Source organism: Rhincodon typus, chromosome 13, assembly GCF_021869965.1.
Source record: "Rhincodon typus isolate 14 chromosome 13, sRhiTyp1.1, whole genome shotgun sequence".
Taxonomy (NCBI): domain Eukaryota; kingdom Metazoa; phylum Chordata; class Chondrichthyes; order Orectolobiformes; family Rhincodontidae; genus Rhincodon; species Rhincodon typus.
Window position 1 is genome coordinate 27563796 of NC_063344.1, and position 24035 is coordinate 27587830.

The following is a 24035-nucleotide window of genomic DNA, read 5'->3' on the forward strand; positions in this document are numbered from 1 at the left end:
TACAGTGTGGAAACAGGCAATTCAGCCTAACAAGTCCACACCGACTCATTCAAGAGCATCCCACACAGACTCACCGTGCCACAAAGATGATTTGTTTGGGTTTTTTTCTCTCAAAAATGAGGCAAGTCTTCACAAAATTTCCTTAACAGAGGCAGGCATGTTATTTTGAAAAAGCATCTATGATGCTTACAAAATAATTGTATGGACAACTACCAGTCAGCAAATTAAGTCTCGTTCTCAGAATTCTACATTATCATTCCTAATAACATAACAAATATATGCTTAGGATTTCTATCTTTTTACTAGGAAGTATGTCTATGTAACTTATAATCACAGAATCCTTACAGTGTGGAAGCAGGCCGTTTGGCCCATCAAGTCCACACTGATCCTTCAAAGGGCATTCCACCCAGACCACGCCCCCGCTCCTCCACCCTATCCCTTTATACCTTCATTTCCCATGGCTAATCCACCTAGCCTGCATATCCCTGGACACTATGGGCAATTTGGCATGGCTAATCCACATCTTTGGAGTGTAGGAGGAAACCAGAGCACCAAGAGGAAACCCACGCAGACACAGAGAGAATGTGCAAACTCCACGCAGCCAGTCGCCCGAGAGTAGAATCAAACCCAGGTCCTCTGGCACCGTGAGGCAGCAGCGCTAACCACTGAGCCACCATGCCATCCTAGGTTTAAATATGATTTATCATATCACATTGTGATCACATTGATTTAGAAAGATTTATTTTGATAATTTGAGAGTATATTTTCTAATATTTGCAAGTAGTTCAACTTTCCTTCCTTCCTTCTTCTTAGGCAGCTTCTCAGGGCTAAGGATGACTTGGTTCTACTGTTAGAGTTGTATTCCTGAGTGACTAAATAGTTCAGAGTTAGATCCACACATCCCGCCATAGGTTGAACAGCGGGTGTTTGATGTGGGCGGTGGATGAGATTCTCAGATTTTCATACAATTATTCTGCTGTTTGTGCTTGGCCTCCATGTAGTCCTGTCAAAGATGCTCAAAATGGGTGACACCTTCATGGATGTTTTTTCTTGAGTTTGTGTGGTCTTGGGCATAGGTTTCCACAAGTTTTGGGTAGCAGTTGCATTTTTTTCAGGGAAATTTTGAGGATGTCCCTGATAACTGCTTGCTATGACAAAGTTTATTCTGGGAGTATTGTATCAGGCATGTGAATAATGTGATCCACCTAAAGGAACTAATTGACTACAACCAGTGCCTTGATATTGGGGAAGGGTCTAGACCGAAAACATCAGCTTTCCTGCTCGGCCTGCGGTGTTCATCCAGCTCTACACCTTGTTATCCTTGATATTGGAGCTGTTGGCCTAAGAATGGACATTAATATTAAAGCATTTATCGTGCCAGTGGATTTGCAGGATTTTGCAGAAGCACTTTACAAACACATCAGTAGACTGTCATTCAAATAAGATGCGAACGGTCAAGACACAGGGTAAAATTCAAATACAGGTTTTGCTCCTATAACACGATAGTTGCGTTCTTGTGTGACCTCGCACTATCGAAAATCACATTATAGGGAAATCGCTATACCTGTACAGCAGAAATTATCACATTATCCCCACAGCGTCCACTATTTATCAATTGCATTACAGCCAATTCGCATTAACAAAACGCATTACAGGAGAAATACCTGTAAACTCATTTTCTAATAAGGGTGCTGTAATTCATGATTTACCTACATTCAGGACTTTGTGGTCTTCTCATTTCAGTGTGTAGCCCAGCATCAAATGTGTTTACAAGTGGCTGCATGCTCAACATGGTGCCCAGCAACATGCTTAGCTAGCATGGATATCAGCCAGCCTGAATGCCTGAAATTCCAACCTGTCTCTCCGCATTGTAGAGAAGCTCCTGCTGATTGTCTGCAGATGAAATGGTGAAAAGGAAAAGCATAGACAATGGAGCATCAGCAAGACAGGAAGCTCTCACAGCTCCTATTACGAAGGTGGCTGGAAGTAGGACAAATTCCTGTGGGGGCCCAGGATGCCTCCTGACCCTGAAAAGGAAACAGGAGCTGTCAGTTCCCAGCATCTGGCTCAGAGGACCTGGCAACAATGCTGTAAGAAATTCATTGACCTTATGAGTGATCAAACTCAGCACAAAAATTTTCATATGGCACTTACCAACTATACCATCAACCCCTCATGCCACGCAATGTACCACATCATCATCATTCACTCATCAGCAATTTGAATGAACCCTAACATTTGGATACTTCATCTCACCTTTATGCATCTCCTAATGCTTCCCATCTCTCACACCTCTTGCAGCCTCCACAGCCAGGCACAACACATAAACACAAATATTGACATCACTGGAGAGGGTTGAATGTCAACAATGACTCAGTTGGTTGTACAGGCATTTCTCCAATAATGCAATAGTTGGATTCTTATGTGACCTCACGCTGCAGAAAATCGCTATACCTGTACAGCAGAAAGTTTGCATTATCCAAAGTGTCCAGTATTCATCAATCATGTTACAGCCAATTCGCATTAATGAAACACGCATTATTGCAGAAATACCAGTACTTTTATCCAAGTCAGAAGATTGATGGTTCAAGTCCTACTCCAGGACTTTGAATACAAAAATCAATGCTTTACATCCTACCTTTCAGGGTTTCAAGTGCTGAATACGCGCTGCACTGTATGAGGCAGATGTCTTTTTGATGAAACATTAAACTGAAGCTCCATCTGCCTTCTCAAGTAAATACAAATAGAATGCCATGGGATTCTTTAAGAAGTGCAGAGTCATCATGATGGTATCTTGATTTTTATCCCTCAGTCAACATCACAGATCATCCATTATTGTTGAATTTTGATGTGTCGGCATTACCTGTTGGATTTCCAATGTTAAAAAAGTACCAACATTTCTGAAGTACTTAATAGGCTGTAAAGCACTTTGGGATGTTCAGTCGTCAAGAGTGGCACAACATAAATGCTGTTTTCTTTCTCCTGAAGGATGAGGCAACGCATAAAAGGAAAGAACGAGGCAAAGCTGGGAGGGGCATAATCTGAGCCTTGGGGAAGAGACAGTGCTGCACATTTTGGCAATGGGTCTGACATAACTGGTTGTATTTAACAGTTGCCAAAAGCTAACAGAATGACTGTATGTTCCTATCTTATGTCCTTTGCAAATCACATTCATCCTTACCATGCTCTGTTAGGAAGCAAAGCTGCAGATGATGCATTCATTGACCTTCTGATTTTAAACAGGACTCCCTTTCCTCTCAACCCATTTCTGCTTCCAGATAGGCAAGAACTTGTACCCTTGCTGTTGGCTCTCAGCTAAACCAGATTGTTACCACCAACTCCAATTTGAAGCAGTCGTGGATAGGTTGTAGATAGTTTTTATTTCAGGATTGTGGACAAGATTGTGCGCATTTGTAGGAAGGAGATGAATTGAAAGGTGGAAAATTGCAGAGTGATGAACTGATGCCTCACTAGCCACTTAAGGTCAAGCTATACATATCAAAAATGCAGTGACGGTGGGCAAACTAGAACATTTTGGCTATGCCACCTTATCCCATTTAGAAAGATCCACTGTGACCCCGATGACTGCTAATAGCTCCACCCGCATCCTGTAGATCTTGAAGAAAAAGGTAGGACAATTCAAGAGTCACCTTGATGAAGGTGAAGGTTGAAGTTAGTAATTTGGAGATTACATAATGCAGTTGCCAGTGGTGTTACAGTACTCAATTTCACAGCCACAATCTGTTGAAGAAACGAAAAATCATACAAACGTAGTCTGCCCTAACTTTGTGAGGTACTTTTTTCTTGGAAACAGATGATTTTTTGCAAGGGTATGGCATCAAGTTGATGAAATAAGACTATCGGTGAAAGAAATTAAGACATTTAACTCGCAAAACAAGAGATAGTGCTGAGAAACAAGTAGTGTATTTGTTTTGCTTATGAGAGTTAATCATTCATGTTGAAGGTGACATTACAGTAATGAACAGTTTTCCTTACATTATGTAAAACACTAAATAGAAAACAAATGGAATCCAAAGTGTTTTGAGTGGCCAAATAAAAAAGTGCAAATAAAAATTCCTGTATAATCTACTTTGTGCTTATTATTAATATTTCTCCAAGTTTATATAAGTTGTACACAGCATGCAAGTACATGACCAACAGGAAACAATAGATGTTTTCAACAACCAAACAGTGTCATTTGCAAAAAAGGCACTGATTACATTTGATGGAGAGGTTTGTTCATGTGGATAGACTTTCTCTTGCCTGGGAATGAATAGGCTGGGAAGAAAACAAACAAAGTCTTCAGTTGACAGATACATGGAATTTACTTTGCAACTTTGTACAAATTGCACGAGTGAAGGTTTGGAGAAAGTAAAGCAGAGTACCACTTTGGACCATCTTGAGAGCATGAAAGGTACATGAGTTCACTTTTTGCTTTTGCATTACCTGTATGATATGTAGCATGATGATAATCAAATGTTCATTTAAGGAAAAAAAAGGTGCTCTCCATTAGTTTAGAAGTCTAAATTTTATGCACTCCTTCAGAGTGCAAAGAAGTACTGTAAAACAGCTCTGCCTCAGTATAAATTTTGCTGTTTGATTAAAATGCAGAAAAAGTTAAGACATACCAAATTTGTTTATGTTCATAAGTTTTGAGAAAATCACTTCTAATCTTTAGAAGGGCACCTACAAATCAGGAGTTTCATTTTATTTCAGTCTCTCTCACAATGGTATATGTCAAAGTCTAGGCTCTTGATTTAAAATAGTCAAGATCTTTTCGATCTGTCACTATCAAACCACCCTGCAAACATAAATAATCCCCATTTTGCTGATTTGCACTTGATTCTGTACATCTGAACTGTTTCTTAGGTTTTCTTTGATGAACTGAATACTACACAGCAGTATGGAATAATTAATAAAGACCATGAGAAAGAGTAACAGGAATAGGCTGTTTGGTGCCTCAAGCATGCTCCAGCAACAAATAGGATCAAGGCTAACTGAATATTCCTCACATCCACTTTCCTGCACTTTCTCCATAATCTTTGATTCCCGTACTGATCAAGAATCTATCTGAGCCTTAAGCATAATCTTAGTCTTTTCTTCCAAGATCATTTATATTTTTATTAATATTTTTGCTAATATATGGTACAACTAATTTAACTTGAGATAATAGCAGACAGTAGAAATACAGATTGTACATATGTCTCAGGATTTACAGCGAAACATAAAACTTTGACTTAAGTTCTTGTCTATATCACTGTCAAAGGGAAAACTTCCATAGATACATCCCAGCAAATGCAGGCACTGCATTGGAATTTAGGAACATAGGCTAAAAATACAGAAATCAACACTATTAATTTGTGTAAATTTTTTCCACTCTGCAGAGACTTACAAAGTTTCATTAGAACTTTAGGGAATTTTACTAAAAGAACGGCAAACCAATAATGAAATGTAGTAAACAGTCATTTAGCAGTACAGAACTTGAATATTGCTGAAAAAGATACTTGTCAAAGTTTCTCATTTTGCACTCATCAGGGACAATTCTCAAGAAATACCAAAGTAAAGGGAAAACAATACTTATAGTATATGAGAGGTGACAGCTGATTGGTTGGCAAGTAGATTCTGACTGGAAGAGACATAGCCAGGAAGTTTGCACCAGTTAATGATGACTAACAGTTAACTGCCAAGCTTTACTTAAAGTTTAAGTCAGCAGATTGACTCTTACCTTAACCCACAGACATGTCAGGTCGTGGAGTGGGAAACCCTGCCTTGCAAAAGGAATTCTACTCTGGACCTAGGTATAAACATTTAAGACGAGGTTTCAAAAATATTTCATGTCTTGCAATGTACTTTTCAGTTCTCAACACAAGTTTACACAGTTTATTGTCAGTATTCTCAGATACAAAACCTAGGATAAGTAAAATGTATTAACACAAAATAGTTTATTTATATTTAAAGATTTAACAAGGCAGGTTTGTTAGTTTGCAAAATCATGCTAAGGCTCTAAGCTGTACAAGGTGACAAATACGTGCAACACTGCCAGAATTGGTAAAACAAGCCTTCTATGGTAACAACAAGAACCATTTTTACATGGCCTTCAGGAAGTAGCTCATACTCACAGTGCACATGGACAATAAATGTCAACAGTACATACCATACAGTAAAATAATTTGAACCTGAGGTATATTTTTCCTAGTAACAAAAAACTCCAAAGAATTTAGTACCATACTAGAATCAGGATGATTAAAATACATCTATTTGGTACTGTTTACCATGACAACATCTACTGCTGTCTGGATTAAACAGTGAAGAATATTAATTTGATTTATGAATTGGTGTAATCTTTATTCTATATAAATATAACTTGACATTGACAACTGTCTCACAGTTAAATAGCAAACTCTGATACAGTGTAAAACTGTACAGGAGTAGAATATAAAAGAAAAGCACAATATAACAGTGCAAAAGTAGAATACAAAATAAAGCACAGCATATACACACTGCAAACATTCTATGTATTGATTTATAGATCTGTGATGTGTGAGACTTAAATTATAGGCATTTGAAACTATCAACATCTAAGGCTCCCTGAACCTTGAGTGCATTTGTAGTTAATAGAATTAGCTCAGCTTTCAATTAAGAAACATAAATTCTTAGAGTATCTAAAATTACTCTGAAGATACGTGAATAGTGTAAGCTGTTGTAAAACACTGAGGATATGTTGTTTTGTTTCCGATTTACAGCATCCGCAGTTCTTTCAGTTATTATTGTGGATATGTTGTCCCTGGATGGAGAAATATTGCTAACTTATCACAAGCAGCAAGTAACTTAATTCTGAAGAAAATTCTGTAGACTTTGTTAACCCTTTACGGTGGCTTTATTCTCAGCAGCAGCAAACATTGCACAAAATCTTGAGTTTTCATTGGCGAGAAGAACAGATGGTTCATCAAATTCCATAACCTGAAAGAGCATACAAAAATGGCATTATTGAGCTAGAAAGCAGATTTGAGTATCTGTGGCAATCAGTTCATTATATTGCTACATTATGCAAAAGATATACAACATTATCAAATAATTTTTGAAAATAGTTTGAGATTCTAAACCATCAGCAAATAAGACCAATAGTGCTAGAACAGCTTACAGACGAACAAGGAACAGGAGTAGGTCATCAGCCTGAGCCTGCTCCACCATTTAATAAGATCATGGCTGATCTGATTGTAATTTGAAACCACACTGCCACCTACACCTGACAATCTTTCGCCTATCTTGCTTACAAAAGAATCTATCCACCTCTGCTTTCAAAATATTAAAAGCCTCCACTCCTACCACCTTTTCAGGAAGAGTTCCAAAGACATCTTATTTTTAAACAATGGCCCCTAATTCTAGATTCTCCTGCAAGAGGAAACATCCTTTCCACATCCACTCTGTCAAAACCCAGGATCTCATATGTTTCATCTCACCTGTGAAATAACTCCACATCCCTCCCCCTCAGAGTCTGAGGCCACAGGCTGGTTCTTTTTTTTGTAGCTCCTCCAGTAGTGTTTTAGCATTGGGTCAGGTTCCTACAACTGTGTCTCTGATACAGGCAGCCTGTAATGCGCAGTAGTTCGCTCTTGCACCTGGAGCGTCTCTGAAGAAATCTATTCTCTTCTTCAGGCAGCAGAGGCATCGAGGCAGTGACATCTGCCACATCCATCTCAGACTGGAAGGTATCTTCAATGCTTGATGGACAGGGAGAACCCATGGGTTCCAGAACAGTCAGGAAGGCTTTTAAGGAGCCATGCACATTTTGCTCCTGCACCATTTGAGAGTTTGTAGCTTTGACATGGTCACGTGCTTGTTTAGGACTGTCGCACCTACCCAATTTTGTCCGACACAGGACCTGACCTCACGTGGACCATACCTCTTACCCATGCAAGGTATCCCGTGGTTCCTCCACCAAACTTTGTCACCTGAAGTAAACTGTCTCTTTCGCTTAGTGGAGTCGTGTGTCTGAGATTGGTGTTCCTGATGCCGCTTCATCAACTCCATCACCCATCCCACCACCCACCCCAACAACTTTACAACTATCCCTGTAGTTGCATGAGAGGTGGTTCTATAGTCACATAGGAATCAGGACAGTGTGCTATCTAGTGAAGCGGTAGGCTATTTTGTTTAAGCCTGCCGTCAAAGCATGGACTGCTCCTTCTGCCAGGCCATTGGATGATGGATAGTATGGAGCTGTCCTTATGTGTCGATCAAATTCGACTTTAGGAAATACTCAAATTTCCTGCTGGTAAACAATGGCCCATTATCTGTGACCAACACTTTCAAGAGTCCATGTATTACAAAAGATGCATGCAGTTTTTCTGTTGTCATTCCCATGTTTGATGAATGAACTCTATGCACATCCAGCCACTTTGAGTGAGCATCCACAATGACAAAGAACACTGAGCCCACGAAAGCTCCTGCATAATTGACGTGTAACCAAATCCAGGGTTTACCAGAACAGATCTGGCAACTCAAGATTGGGCATCCATGAGGCGCTGTGGGCCAGCAACAGCAGCAGAACTGCACTCCAGCACAATCTGTAACCTCATGGTTCGGTGTATCCCCCATTCAACCATTACCATCAAGCCAGGGCATTAACACTAGTTCAGTGAAGAATGCAGGAGGGCAGAGCAGGAGCAGCACCAGGCAGACCTGAAGAGGAGGTGTCAACTTGGTGAAGCCACCAAACAGGACTACTTGCATGCCAAACAGCAAAGCAAGTGATAGACAAAGCTAAGCGATCCCACAACCAGATCAGATCTAAGCTCTACAGTCCGGCCACATCCAGTCGTAAATGGTGTTGGGCAATTTAACAACTCACTGGAGGAGGAAGCTCCACAAATAACCGCATCCTCATTGATGGAAGAACCCAATGCATCAATGCAAAAGATAAGGCTGAAACTTTTGCAGCAATCTTCAGCCAGAAGTGCCAAATGGATGATCCATCTCGGCCTCATCCAGTGGTCCCCAGCATTACAGATACTAGTCTTCAGCCAACTTGATTCACTCCATGTGATATCAAGAAATGGTTGAAGACACTAGATACCGCAAAGACTACGGGCCCTGACAACATTGTGGCAATAGTGCTGAAGACCTGTGCTCTAGAACTTACCAGTCCCCTAGCCAAGCTGTTCCAGTACAACACTGGCATCTACTTGACAATGTGGAAAATTGCCCAGGTATGTAATGTACATAAAAAGCAGAACAAGTCCAACCCGGCCCATAACTGCCCCATCAGTCTACTATTAAACATCAGTAAAGTGATGGAAGGTATCAACAACAGCACAATCAAGCAACACCTGCTCAGCAATAACCTGTTCAATGATGCCCAGTTTGAGTTCCACTAGGGTCACTCAGCTCCTGACCTCATTACAGCCTTGGATCAAACATGGACAAGAGAACTGAATTCCAGAGGTGAGGGGAGAGTGACATCAAGGCTACATTCGATCATGTGTGGCATCAAAAGGAGCCCTTGCAAAACTGGAATTAATGGGTATCGGGGGCAAACTCTCCTGTTGTTAGAGTCATGCCCGACACATAGGAAGATGGTCATGGATTTTGGAGGTCAGTCATCTCAGCTCTGGGACATCTCCTCAGGAGCTCCTCAGGGTAGTGTCCTAGGTCCAACCATCTTCAGCTGCTTTATCAATGACCTTCCCTCCATCATAAGGTCATAAGTGGGAATGTTTGCCCATGATTACACAGTGTTCAGCACCATCCGTGAACCCTCAGACATGAAACAGTCCATGTCCAAATGCAACAAGACTTGGACAATACCCAAGCTTGGGTTGACAAGTGGCATGTAACACTTCTGCCACACAAATGCCAGGCTATTACCATCATCAATAACAGACAATCTAATGACCGTACCTTGACATTCAACTATGTTACCATCATTGAGTCCCCCACTATCAACATCCTGGGGACCAGAAACTCAACTGGACTCACCACATAAACATAGTGGAACAAGAGCGGGTCAGAGGCTAGAACTTCTGAGGCGAGTATCTCTCCTCCTGACCCCCCAAACCTGTCCAGCATCTACAAGGCACAAGTCAGGAGTGTGATGGAATATTCTCCACTTGCCTGGATGTGGGCAGCCCCAACAACGGTCGAGAAACTTGACACCATCCAGGACAAAGCAGCCCGCTTGATAGGAATTGAAATCAAGCCACTCAGTCTGTCATTGACATCACCCCATCTGAAGATCTCTCCTCCACAACTTCCCACCTCATTCCTGCACAGTCCGCTTCTACTTTCTACCCAAAATCCATGAACAATACAACCTTGGCACACCCATCATTTCAATTTGTTCCTGCTCCACTGAACTTATTTCTTTCAATCTCAACACTTTATTATCCCATCCCCTTTCAGTCTCTTCCCACTTATATACACAATTCTTTTGACGTTATATGTCAGTTGCATAATTTCCAGTTTTCTGGTCGCAGGCATCTCCTCTTCACCATGGATGTGAAATTCCTCAACATACCAAATCCCCAACATCAGGATGGTCTGAAGGCTCTCCACATTGAAAGGTGGCCTGAACAGTTCGCATTCACCATTATTGGCCATTGCGTGCTGAGCTCCTTCACACTGTAAACAATTTCTCCTTTAACATGTCCTACTTTCTCCAAGTCAACTGTTGACTATGGGTGCCCACTTGGGTCCCAGTTATCCCAGTCACTTTTTGTGTATGTGGAACATGCCTTGTTCCAGTCCTACTCAGGCTCCCTTCCATAATTCTTTCCACGGTATATGAATGAAATCATTAGTGCTGCTTTTTGCTTTTGTTCAGAATTAGAAAAATTATTCAATATTGATTCCATTTTCCATCCTTCTCTCAACTTCATCTTGTCCATCTCTGACTTTTGTCTTCATTTGGCTATCCATCAGTATCCATTACAAACTTAGAGACTCCAATAGTTACCTTGCCTACATTTCCCACACTCCACTTTGTGTCAGAACTTCATTCCATTCGACTAATTTCTCCAACTCATTGTTCGATGCTGTCAACTTTCACACGGGCACCTCCAAAATGTTCATTTTTTTTAAAATCAACTGAGTATTCCTCCACTCTGGTTGAAAGGACCCTCAGCTGTGTCTGACCCATTTCTGCACTTCTGTCCTCACCCCTTCTCCTTCCTCCCGGAGCCCTCAGCAGAGCTATCTTACGTTTATTATTATCATGAACACCTAGTTTATACCCAATCTTGCTTTTACTACCATTAGCATTTCCCTTGTATTTTGCTCTTGGCATCATCACCATCTGTTCCACATGCTCCTGCTTCCCCTTTGTTCATAGCGTGAAAACAATAATTTTCCAGTCCCCTCAGTTTTGGAGAAGAGTCAATGGACTGGAAAAATTAATTTTATCTCTCCACAGATGCTGTGAGACATGCTGAGTTCTCCAGCACTCTCTTTTATAACATTCTATTCGTTTTCCTAATTGTTTTGCTGTACCTGCACATTAGCCTTTTGTGAATAATGCACTAAAATACCCAGCACTTTGCAATCTCTCACAATTGAAACAATATGCTCCTTTGAATTCCTACCAAAAAGAACAATTTCACATTTTCCCACATTATAGTCAATTTGGCATATCACTATCACTTTAACCAATCTATACCTTTCTGTGCTCTCCTGATGTTCTCTTCACAACTTAAGCTTTCTACCTATCTTAGCGTTATCAGCAACGTTGGTAACCAGCTCTTCTGTCCCTTCATTCAAGTCATTTATAACATTATAAACAGTTGAAGCCCCAGCGCTAATCCCTGTGACACACCATTTGTTACGTCCTGCCAACCTGAAAAAGACTCACTTGTACCTGCTGTCTGCTTCCTGTTAACCAGCCAATCTTATATCCAAGTCAAGCAGCTATCTCCTACACCAAGAACTTTCATTTCTAGCAACAATCTTTGAAATGAATCAACTACATTCTTAAAATTGAAGTACAATATATCCAAGCTCTCCCACACATAGGCCATTCAGCCCATCAAGTGTACTTAACTTCACCTTCCCTCCTTACCCCATAAAACTTAATTCCCTTAAATGATTGACAAAAAAATTGCAGTAAAGAATTCCACCCTCTGCAATAAAGAATTCTACAGTTTCACAGGACAAGTTACTTCCAAAAGGAACTCCAATAGATTGCTCAAACATGATTTCCCTTTCATAAAACCATGCTGACTCTGGCTGATTACCTTGAACTTATCCAAATGCTTTGCTGTAACTTATTTAATAGTATCCAACACTGTTCCTACAGTAAATGTTAAGATAATTGTCTTGTAGATTCATGCTTTCTGTCTCCGTCCCACTTTGAATAAATGAGTTATATTTGCTATCACTAAATTCAATTGAAACTTCCCTAAAAGTTTAGGCATTGGTCTCAATTTTCCTCGACTATTCAACTGGCTATTACTTTCATGACTGTAGGATGAAGTCCATCTGGACCTGGGATTTGTCCGCTCACAGCTCCATTAATTTACTCAGTTCCACTTCACTGATGAGATTTTTCTCCTTCCCTTCTATTTCCAAATTTATAGCAGTATCTGGGATGTTATTTACATTCACTTTAATGAAGTCTGATGAAAAATATTTGTTCAATTAATGTGCCATTTCTTTATTTTCCATTATTAATTTTCTAGACTTGCCTTCTATAGCACTAACATTCACTTTGTTAACTCTCTTCTTCATTAAATGTTTATAGAATTTGTTACCATCTCTGATCTTATATTTCTAGACAGCTTTCTTTCATACTCTAAAATCTTCTTTTAGATTAACCTCTTACTCATTCTTTGTTGTTCTGAATAGTCCGACCAATCTACTGAGGTGTCATCTATATTTTCACAATTGTATGCTTTTTAAATTTGTTAACCAGGAATGATGAGTTCTCGACTTAGAATGATTCTCTCTCTTTGGAATGTATCTATTCCATATATTCTAAAATAAGCCTGTAAATGCCTGCCACTGCATCTCCGTTAATCTATCATTCAACCTAATTTGCCAATTTTTTTTCTTTTTATTCATTCACTGGATGAGGGCATCGCTGGCCAGGCAGCATTCATTGCTCAGTACTGATTGCCCAGAAGCAGTTAAGAGTCAACCTCATTACTGTGAGTCTGGTGTCACATGTAGGCCAGACCAGGTAAGGATGGCAGTTTTCTTCCCTAAAGGACATTACTGAACCAGATGGGTTTTTCCTGACAATCGACAATGGATTCCACAGTCATCAGACTCTTTATTCCAGATATTCATTGAATTCAAATTCTACCATATGCCAATGCGGGATTTGAACCTGGGTCCCGAGAATATTATCTGAGTCTCTGGGTTAACAGTCTTGTGACAATACCACCAGGCCATCATCTAAATTTACTTTAGATCTACTTTCATGCCCTCAAATTTCCTATTCACATTTTTAGAAATAGTCTCAGACTCACTCTTTTCTTTCTCAAACTGAATGTAAAATTCAGTCATATTGTGGCCGCTGGTACCAAAGGGCACTTTACTATGAGATCACGAATTACCCTTATCTTGCTGCACAATACCAATTCCAGTAAAGCCTGATTGGCTCCAGAGTACACTGTTCTAAGAAACAATCTCAAAAACATTCCATGAGCTCCCCATCTAGGCTGCATTTGTGTATCTGACTTATCCAGGCAAAACATAGATGAAAATTTCTCATGATTCCTGTCAGATAGCCAGTCTTATGGCAGTGAATTTCTGACAAGCTCCTATTACTTTTGTTTTAAATTTTGCATTATGTGTTGGTCTCTTCCATTTTGAGGATGGAGATATTTGTGGAGCCTCCTCCACTGAGTTGTTAATTATCCACCACCATTCATAACCAGATGTGGCAGGATTTCAGAGCTTAGATCTGATCTGTTGGTTGTGGAATTGCTTAGTTCTATCACTTGCTGTTTGGCATGCAAGTAGTCCTGTTTAATAGCTTCACCAGTTCGACACCTCATTCTTGGTATGCCTGGTGCTGCTCCTGTTATGCACTCCTGTATTCTCCATTGAACCAGGGATGGTGCCCTGGCTTAATGGTAATGGTTGAGAGGGGATATGTCAGGCCATGAAGTTGCAGGTTATGCTGGGGTACAACTCTGTTGCTGTTGTTGGTCTGCAAAGCTTCATGGATGCCCTGTCTTCAGTTGCTAGATCTGTTCAAAATTTGTTCCATTTAGCATGGCAATAGTGCCACACAACACAACGGAAGGTATTCTCAATGTGAAGGTGGGACTTCATCTCTGCAAGGACTGTGCTGTGGTCACTCCTACCAGTAGTTTCATCCTGGACAGATGCATCGGCAGCCAGCAGGGTGTAAGGATGAGATTAGGTATATTCTTTCCCTCTTATTAGTTCCCACACCATCTGCTGCTGACACAGTCTAACAGCTTTGTCCGTTAGGACATGACCAGCTTGAAAAGCAGCACCGCTGCCAAGCCACTCTTGGTGGTGGTGATCATTGAAATCCCCACCGAAAGTACATATTGTGCCCTTGCCACCATCAGTGCTTCCTCCAAGTGTTGTTCAACATCCTGAAACTGTGACATATCACCTGTCCTATCATCTTAAATGTATTCTAAGTAATTATTTAATTATATATTGAATTTAAAAATATATTTTATTAATTTGGAAACCAGTTCCTATACGATTATCAACCTTTGAAATCAAGTAGTTCTTACCACCAGGCAAATGTATCCAAGGGTATGGAAGAAATTGTGAACAACATACCGAGATGGATGATCAACCATGATCGCATTGAATGGCAGAACAGGCTCGAAGGATTGAATGACCTACTATGGCTCCTTTTTTTTTTTAATGTTTCTATGAATAAATTGAAATCATTTACCAAATACTCACTAACTAAGTAGCTTCCTCTCCTATAGCAGAGGAAGCACAATTTCCTAGATGCTGAAACAATTAGGAAAAGCAAAAACAAAAACAAAGAGACACCTCCTTCCTCTAATTCCCTTAATCACCCAATTGTAAGTGATACTCAAGCACTAAGTCACACTGAGTTGGCTCATTTTAGATGTTCCTGAAACAAGGCCTTGTGGATGCAATTACAGAGGAACCCATTTAAAACTGCTTTTTGATTAATTAATCCCAACTACTTTTCCACTGGAGGCTTTTTAAAACCTTGCTTAAGGATGGCACCTTTCATTTAATTAAAATTCACATTTTAAGTTCTAACTACAAATAAAAATAAACTTGTACAAGAAGTTTTCAATTCTCTCACCTGAAAACTGCCAACACTCAGTCCGAGGTCAAACCAAGTTAGCTGGCTAGTTTTACATGCTCCTCACACAAAAGCTTGGCTGACTTAGTTACACAGGAAATAGTTTCAGCTGCTTCAGAAGGGTACTGCAATTCAATTGTTCCATAAAGCAAGCCTGCTATATCCGCTCTTAAAAGGTGGTGATAGTTTGCGAATAGAATGTATTGTGGTTCTGACAGTGCATTCCAGTTTGTTTAAAACAAAAAACAATTTCTTCAAAAGTAAACTAACTCCATTTAACCAGAATCACCACATCTGACGACTCAGTTGACAAACCTCTACATATTGGCTTTTATTTATTGCCTTGCTTATGCACTGTTGCTTGCCATTTCTAAGACCATCCAGACATTTGATAGAACTTTGACACATGGCTAACTCCTGTGATGTCTAATTGTATGCCAATAGTGTCCTATTCATTTGAATAGCTCATTTCAACAGATTTATCAGATGAAAGTAGGATATTCTGAATCTTACTGCACCACCCCAGCTTGCCAAAATTGGACATTTAAACTGACATTAAAAATCAAGCAGCTGCTGTTTAACACTCTCATAACTCTCAGATTTTGAGAAAACCACCAGCTCCAAGCTAAACAAAACAAAGCTCTTTGATTAGCGTTCCCTGTACCATTAGATACTCCAAAAATATTCTGAAAAAAATGAGACCAAAGGCTGTCTCAACTTCCAAAGTGCTTCAAAGTGCAGTCGCACAGATACAGGATTGACATTTAAAGGAACTGAGAAAGAACAGGGACAAAGAAGGAACTGACAGTGCACTGCTTTTTTTTGCCTCACTGAGCAAGTGGCTCTTTGCTTCCAGGTTAGTAGATGCTTGACAACTAAACTATGTTCTAATAACATACAGGCTGTGATCCATTAGTGACCCCTGCCTAACAGCAATGTGTTTGACTTTTGCTTCATCAATTATGGATGGACCAATAAAAAGTAGTCTCACAGATGACACATTTACTTATACACACTGCTGCACAATTTGTGTGTCTCTAAATTGAACAGCATCAATTCAGCATGTCTGTGACTGATTTATCATGAGTGCTGAGCATACTGTACAAAACTGCACTAGAAGGTGCTCACTAACTGTAGAAATGTTTTCTTCATTCATAATTTTGGACCATTTAAACTCAATGAGGTTAAAAAAAAATCACTCGTCAATTGTTAATATAGTTTCCGTGGCAACAAAATAATTGAACACTTGTTTAATACTGATTAACTCAGGTAGAACTAATTTTTCCTTCAAATACCCTGTTCAGCATGCAACATTAAACTCTCTCACCCCCATTCCACTCATGAATGGATTCTTTCCCGATCAAAGCATGGAAACATTAGTTACCTGGCCCTGGCTTAGCACCATGATGCGATCACAACTGAGTACTGTATTCAAACGATGTGCAATGGTCAACATTGTACATTCAGCAAATGATTCCCGGATTGTCTCTTGCACCAGAGAATCAGTCTCTGTATCCATGGCAGCTGTAGCTTCGTCTAACACTAGAATCTGTAACATTCAGAAGCAGAACTTTACATATTGCATAGACTAAAGAAATTGTGTAAAACAGTCACTCATCTGGTGAAGCAATTACTGTTTAAACAACTAAAATTTATAAAGATATTTCAACAAAATAAAACCTCCTAAGGTGCTTTGCTGGAATATTATGAAACAAATAATGACACACTGCCACATCAGGAGGTTATTATGATCCCAGCTGTTGACAGTCTACTGCACAGGTCAGACCACAGAATGGAATCTTGCTCAAAAAATCTTGATTTTTTTTCTGTTTAGTTAGTTAACCTGGTGGCTCGTCACTGAAACATACTCATGTGAGACTGCAGATTTTCTTTAATAATGAAACAGAAGATTAACACACTCAAGAATAAATAATTTTTAAAAAGGCTATCTAAATGTAAAAAACAGGTAAATCTCAAGACATGGAGCAAAACAAAGTTTCAGCCTTTTTGCTGAAACGATCCATTAGACAGACTCAACTGTAAAACAAAAATTATACCCCTACTTTAACTCTTTGGGATTCTACTTAATTGACTCCTTCCAGGTCTTCAGCAGGAATGTGCAGGGAATTCATTTTGTCCTTTACAAGTAAGCTAACATGTCATTTTCACAAAACTGAGAGTCTAGACGTTCTAATTCTAATAACCTGCAATTTTCTAACCAAACCTGGGGGTCTGCAAGTTTCACAAAGCAAATATTTCTGCTAAGGTAACTGCTCCCTGAACTGCGCTGAACACCTATGAACAAAATTAAATTTGCTTCTAAATTCAAGGCTGGTTTATTCGGAACAGAACATTTTGGAAAAATTGCTCAAATCATTGAAGTCAAACACAATGACCTTAAATGTTTACCCTTTCAAATACATGGAAATCCTGTCCCTCAGGATTCCCTCCAACAAACTGCCCATCACTGATCTCAGGTTCACTGGTCTATAGTTCCCTGGCTTATGCTTACCACTTTTCTTAAATAGTGGCACAACATTAGCCAAACTCCAGTCTTTGGGCACCTCACCTGTGGCTATCAATGATACAAATATCTCAGCATGGGGCCCAGCAATCTCTTCCCTCGCTTCCCACAGAGTTGTAGGGTACACCTAATCAGATCCCATAGATTTATCCACCTTTATGCATTTTGAGACATTCAGCACCTTCTCCTCTGTAATATGAGTATTTTTCAAAATGTCGGTATTTATATCCCCACATCTTCCATAGACGGGTACAGAGTCAGAGTACAATGGGATCTTGATCAGAAGGGGCAATGGGCGAATGAGTGGCAGATGGAGTTTGATTTAGATAAATGTGAAGTGCTGTATTTTGGAAAGGCAAATTAGGGCAGGACTTGTACACCTAATGATAAGATCCTGGAGAGTGTTTTTGAACAAAAAGATCTTGGAGTGCAGGTTCATAATTCCTTGAAGTGGAGTCGCAGGTAGATAGGACAGTGAAGGCGGCGTTTGGTATGCTTGCCTTTATTGGTCGGTGCATTGAGGATAACAGTTGGGAGGTCACATTGTGGCTGTACAAGAACACTGGTTAGGCCACTTTTGGAATACTGTGTGCAATTCTGGTCATCCTGCTATAGGAAGGGTAGTTGTGAAACTAGAAAGGGTTCAGAAAAGATTTGAGGATGTTGCCAGGGTTGAAGGGTTTGAGTTATAAGATGAGACTGAATAGGCCAGGGCTATTTTCCCCGGAGTGTCTGAGGCCTAGGGATGACCTTATAGAGGTTTATAAAATCACGAGGAACATGGATAGGGTGAATAGGCAAGGTCTTTTGCCCAGGGTTGGGGAGTCCAAAACTAGAGGGCATAGGTTTAAGGTGAGCGTGGAGAGATATAAAAGGGACCTAAGGGACAACATTTTCAAGCAGAGGGTGGTGCATGTATGGAATGAGCTGCCAGAGAAAGTGGTGGAGGTGGGTACAATTACAACATTTAAAAGGCACCTGGATGGGTATATGAATAGATAGGGTTTACAGGGATATAAGCCAAATGCTGGCAAATGGGAGTAGATTTATACAAGGTGTCTGGTCGGCATGGACGGGTTGGACCGAAGGGTCTGTTTCTGTGCTGTATATCTCTATGACTTTACCCTGTCATAAACCTAACAGTATAAATATATTTCCAATAACACCACGGGGGTCGGGAATCAACTGCTTTCTGACAAAATGCTGGATTTACTCACTATTCCAGACTCTGACCTCTTTTTTTTTGCACATAATCACAGGAGTATCCATGGATTTGTAAAGGGTAAGTTATGGTTGAAATTAGAAAGGATTAGAGTACTGGACTGAGGAATGTCTATTATTTATGTGGACTTCCGGAATCGATTTGGTGATGAGGAACAGTGTGGATCTTGCAGCTGCTCCTGGGATAGTAGGCTTAGTTAAAGATTTTTTTTTACAGTTTTACAGTTATTATAGTCATTATAGTTTATTAATATAAGATTTTTCTCCCATTTTGGTTTATTAACATTAAAAAAAACAAAAAAACAAACAAAAAAATTGTGCCTTTTTCCACACTTTTTTTTTAAGGGTCCACTGTGAACGGCTGAGATGGTTTTATTCTTATTTCAGAAAACAAAAAAAAAGCCTGTGGTATAGAGGGCTTTCTTTTTACATTGCAAAGGTTTGTTTTTGAAAAACTGGGCAGCTTTTTTTAAAATAAGGAGTTGTGTTTTTGTTCCAGAGAGTCCTACACGTGATCTACTCCGGAGAAGATTTTTCTTTTTCTTTGAGCGATTTATTGAAGAGGAATCAGTTTTATTCAGTTAATCAGCTAAGTGTTGATTTTATTTATTTAATGTTTATATGTTTGATATATCTATTTTTAATTTTTTCCATTTAAACATTTTCTGTAGGTAATAAAAGGTAGTTTATGTTATATGTAATTTGTTATTGAAACTTTTTTTAAGGCTTAATGTTATTAAGGCCATATATAAGGAGTAAGATGGCTATTAGATTTAGAAAAGTTATTACCTAGCAGGATCAGTCCGATAGATGGGTGACTGTCAGGACAGGTAAGAAGGTAGTTTGAAAATCTCCAGTGGCTATTCCTCTATCAAATAGATATTCAGTTTCTGGAATAGTTGAAGGGGATAGTCTCTCCAAAGAAAATGGAAGGGCCAGTCAGTTATTGGACACTTGGAACGAATCTTATGTTAGGCAGTAGTTGACAAGATTTATTAGAATTATTGTTATAGGGGACTCTCCTATGAGGGGCATAGACAGGCGATTCTGTGGCAGTGAGCGTAAATTTGGGATGGTTTGTTGCTTTCCTGGTGCTAGGATCAAGACGTTTCTAAACATTTCAGGCATATTGTTAAAGGGGAGATGGAGAAGCCAGAAATTCTTGTACACATTGGTAGGAATGACATTTTTAGGGAAAGATTAAAGCAGTACAGAGTGAATTTAAGAGGTACGGTAGAAGATTAAAAAATAAAACCTTAAAAGTAGTAATTTCTGGATTACTCCTGATGCCAAACTCAAACGAGGGAAGGAACAAAAGGTGAAATGAGATAAATCAATGGCTGAAGAGCTGGTGCATTGTTCAGGGATTCAAGTTTTTGGACAATTGAAATGTCTTTTGGGATAGAAAAGACCTGTTCAAAAAGGATTGGTTTAATCTAAACTGGAAAGGGACCAATATCTTAACAGGGAGATTTGCTCATTCTATTAAGGGAGACTTTATACTGACACAGAAGGTGAGTAGAGGAATTCTAAGTAGCAGTGTAAATGGGAGGGTTGATGGAGTAGGTTCGGAATGTGAGGAGAGCACGTTAATTAGAAAAGAAAGACGAGAGAGTCAGAGTATGTAGTAACTCTGAAGAACTAAATTGCATTTATTTCAATGCAAGGGGTCTTAGAGGATATGATTGAGCACATGGGATTGGGATGCCATAGCTATTACAGAAACTTGGCTGAGATATGGACAAGACTGGCAGTTCAATCTTCCCGATTTTAGATGCTATAGGAAGGATAGAAAAGGAAGCAAGAAAGGAGGGGGTGTGGCATTTTGATTAATACATACATTACTGCTGTAACTAAGGAAGATATTTCTTAAAAATCATCCAGTGAAAATATATGGGTAGAAATTATAAACAAGAAAGGAAAGATTACTTTCATGGGATTGTACTATAGGCCCCCCAATAGTAAGAGAGAAATTGAGAAACAAATTTGTAGGGAGATCTCAGATATATGTAAGCATAGTAAGTTTGTAATAATGGGGGATTTTAATTTTCCAAAAATTGACTGGGACTACCGTAATGTTAAAGGTTTGGGCGGTGAAGAATTTGTCAAATGTGCTAAGAAAATTTTCTGTATTAATGTGTGGATGCTCCTACTAGAAAAGGAGCAAAACTAGACCTTCTTTTGGGCAATAAGGCAGGGCAGGTGACTGAAGTAAAAGTGGGGGAACACTGAGTCTAACCATCATAATTCTATTAGTTTGAAAATGGTTATTCAAAAGGATAAACCTTCCATAAAATTTAAAGTTTTCAATTGGAATAAGGCAAATTTTCATGGTATGAGACAAGAACTTTCAAAAGTTGATTGGGTTACACTGTTCGCAGGTAAAAGAACGTCTGACAAGTGGGAGGCTTTCAAGAGTATAATGACGAGAGTTCAGAGGTATTTTGCTCCTGTTAGAGTGAAGGGTAAGGCTGGTAAGATTAAGGAACAATGGATTTCAGATTTTTTTTTCAAGATATAGACAACTTGGTTCAATTGAATCTTAATCAATGTAAAGAGTGTAGGGGCATTCTTAATTCAGAAATCAGAAAGGCAAAGAGGGGATATGAGATAGCATTAGCAGATAAGGTTAAGGATAATCCAAACAGATTCTACAAATACAGTAGCAGCAAGAGGTTAACTAGAGAAAGAGTTGGGCCTCTTAAAGACCAAGGAGGTCGTCTTTGTGTTGAACCCCAGGAGATGGGAGAGAAATGACTATTTCGCATCAGGTTTTACTGTGGAGAAAGAAATGGAGTCGACAGAATGCAGCCAAATAAACTTTGATGTTTTAAAAGCAGTACACATTACAGAAGAGGAAGTTCAGGAAGTCTTAGAAAATAAAAAGGTGGATAAATCTCCGGGACCTGATCTGATGTATCCCAGAATGCTGTGGGAAGTAAGGAAGGAAATTGCAGAGCGCCTTGCAGAAATATTTGCATCATCTATAACTACAGGTGAGGTGCCTGATGACTGGAGGGTGGCTAATGTTGTACCTTTGTTTAAGAAAAGTTGTAAGGAGAAACCGAAAAACTATAGACCTGAGAGTCTGACTTTGGTTGTGGGCAAATTGTCCGAGGTGATTATAAAAGATAGCGTTTATGGACATTTAGAGGGGTAAAAATTGATTAGGGATAGTCAGCATGGTTTTGTGTGAGGAAAATTGTGTCTCACAAAATTGACTGAGTTTTTAGAGGAAGTCACCAAAAAGATTGATGATGGCAAAGCAGTAGACATTGTTTATTTGGATTTTAGTAAAGCCTTTGACAAGGTTCCACTTGGTAGACTAATCAGTAAAGGTAGATCACATGGGAATCAGGACGAGTTTGCCAATTGGATACATAACTGGCTTAACAGCAGGAGACAAAGACTAATGGTGGAGGGTTGTTTTTCAGACTGGAGGCCAGTGACCAACCGTGTTCCACAGGGATTGGTTCTGGGTCCTCTTTTGTTTGTCATTTTAATAAATGATTTGGATGAGAATATAGAAGGCATGGTTAGTAAGTCTGAGGATGACACCAAAATTGGTGGTATTGTAGACAGTGAAAAAGATTTTCTAAGATTACAAAGGGATCTTGATCAAATGGATCAGTGTGCAGAAAAATGGCAGATGGAGTTCAATCTGGATAAATGTGAGGTATTGTATTTTGGTACAACAAACAAGGTAGGGCTTATACAATTAATGGTAGGGCCTTGGGTGGTGTTGTAGAACAGAGGAACCTAGGGGTGCAGGTACATTATTCTTTAAAGTTTACATTACATGGTTAAAAAGGCATTTGGGACACTTGCCTTCATTGCTGAGTGCTTTGAGTACAGGAGTTGGGACGTTATGTGGAGGTTGTACAGGACAATGGTGAGGCCTCTTCTGGAATACTGTGTCCAGTTCTGGTCACCCAGTCATAGCAAGGATATAATCAAGCTGGAGAGGGTTCAGAAGAGATTTACCAGGACGTTGCCAGGTATGGGAGGTTTGAATTAGAAGGAAAGGCTGTATAGGCTGGAGCTTTTTTCACTGGAGTGTAGGAGGTTGAGAGGTGACCTGATAGAAGTTTATAAAATAATGAGAGGGAGAGATAGAGTTGATGGTAGTTGTCTTTTCCCTAAGATGGGGAATTTCAAGACTAGGGGGCACATTTTTAAGGTGAGAGGAGAGAGATTTATACAAAGACATGACAGGCAATTTTTTTTTTTTTTTAAAACAGAGGGTGGTTCGTGTGTGGAATGAACTTCCTGAGGAAGTGTTGGATGCAAGTATAATTACAACATTTAAAAACATTTGGAAGGATACATGAATAGGAAAGGTTTGAAGGGATATAGGCCAAGAGCAGGCATGTGGGACTAGTGTAGTTTAGGATTATGTTCAGCATGGACTGGTTGGACCAAAGTGTCTGTTTCCGTGCTGTATGACTCTATAGCTCCGTTTATTCATTCACAGATTGTCGGGGTTGCTGGCTATTTTTGTCATTTATATAAATGATCTGGATGTGAATATAGAAGGTATGGTTAGTAAATTTGCAGACAACACCAGTGGACAGTGAAGAAGATAATCTCAGAGTACAACGGGACCTTGATCAGATGGGCCAATAGGCTGAGGATAGGTAGATGGAGTTTAATTTAGACAAATGTGACGTCTTGCATTTTGGTAAGGCAAACCAGGCCAGGACGTAGATTTAATGATAGGGCCCTGGGGAGGTTTGCTGAACAAAGCGACCTAGGAGTGCAGATGCATAATTCCTTGAAGGTGAAGTCACAAGTAGACACAGTGGTGAAGAAGCCATTTGGCACACTTGCTTTCTTTGGTCAAAACACTGTAGTTGGGATGGCATGTTGCGCCCGTACAGGACATTGATGAGATAGCAGGAACTGCAGATGCTGGAGAATCTGAGATAACAAGGTGTAGAGCTGGATGAACACAGCAGGCCAAGCAGCATCAGAGGAGCAGGAAGGCTGACGTTTCGAGCCTAGATCCTTCTTCAGAAA

The 24035-nt window shown here is 39.7% G+C and overlaps 1 protein-coding gene across 11 annotated transcripts in view; it reads right to left on the reverse strand.

Moving 5' to 3' along the window:
* Positions 1-5850: 5850 nt before the first annotated feature.
* The window catches only part of abcc5 (ATP-binding cassette, sub-family C (CFTR/MRP), member 5), a 131737-nt gene continuing 113552 nt past the window's right edge, over positions 5851-24035 (reverse strand). For all 11 annotated transcript variants that reach the window (XM_048604678.1, XM_048604675.1, XM_048604674.1 and 8 more), the window contains 2 exons: positions 16656-16820; positions 5851-6960 (listed from right to left, as the gene is read on the reverse strand). In XM_048604678.1, coding sequence (XP_048460635.1) covers positions 6859-6960; positions 16656-16820 — 267 coding nt within the window. In that variant the 3' untranslated portion in view covers positions 5851-6858. The remainder of the gene's footprint in view (positions 6961-16655; positions 16821-24035) is intronic.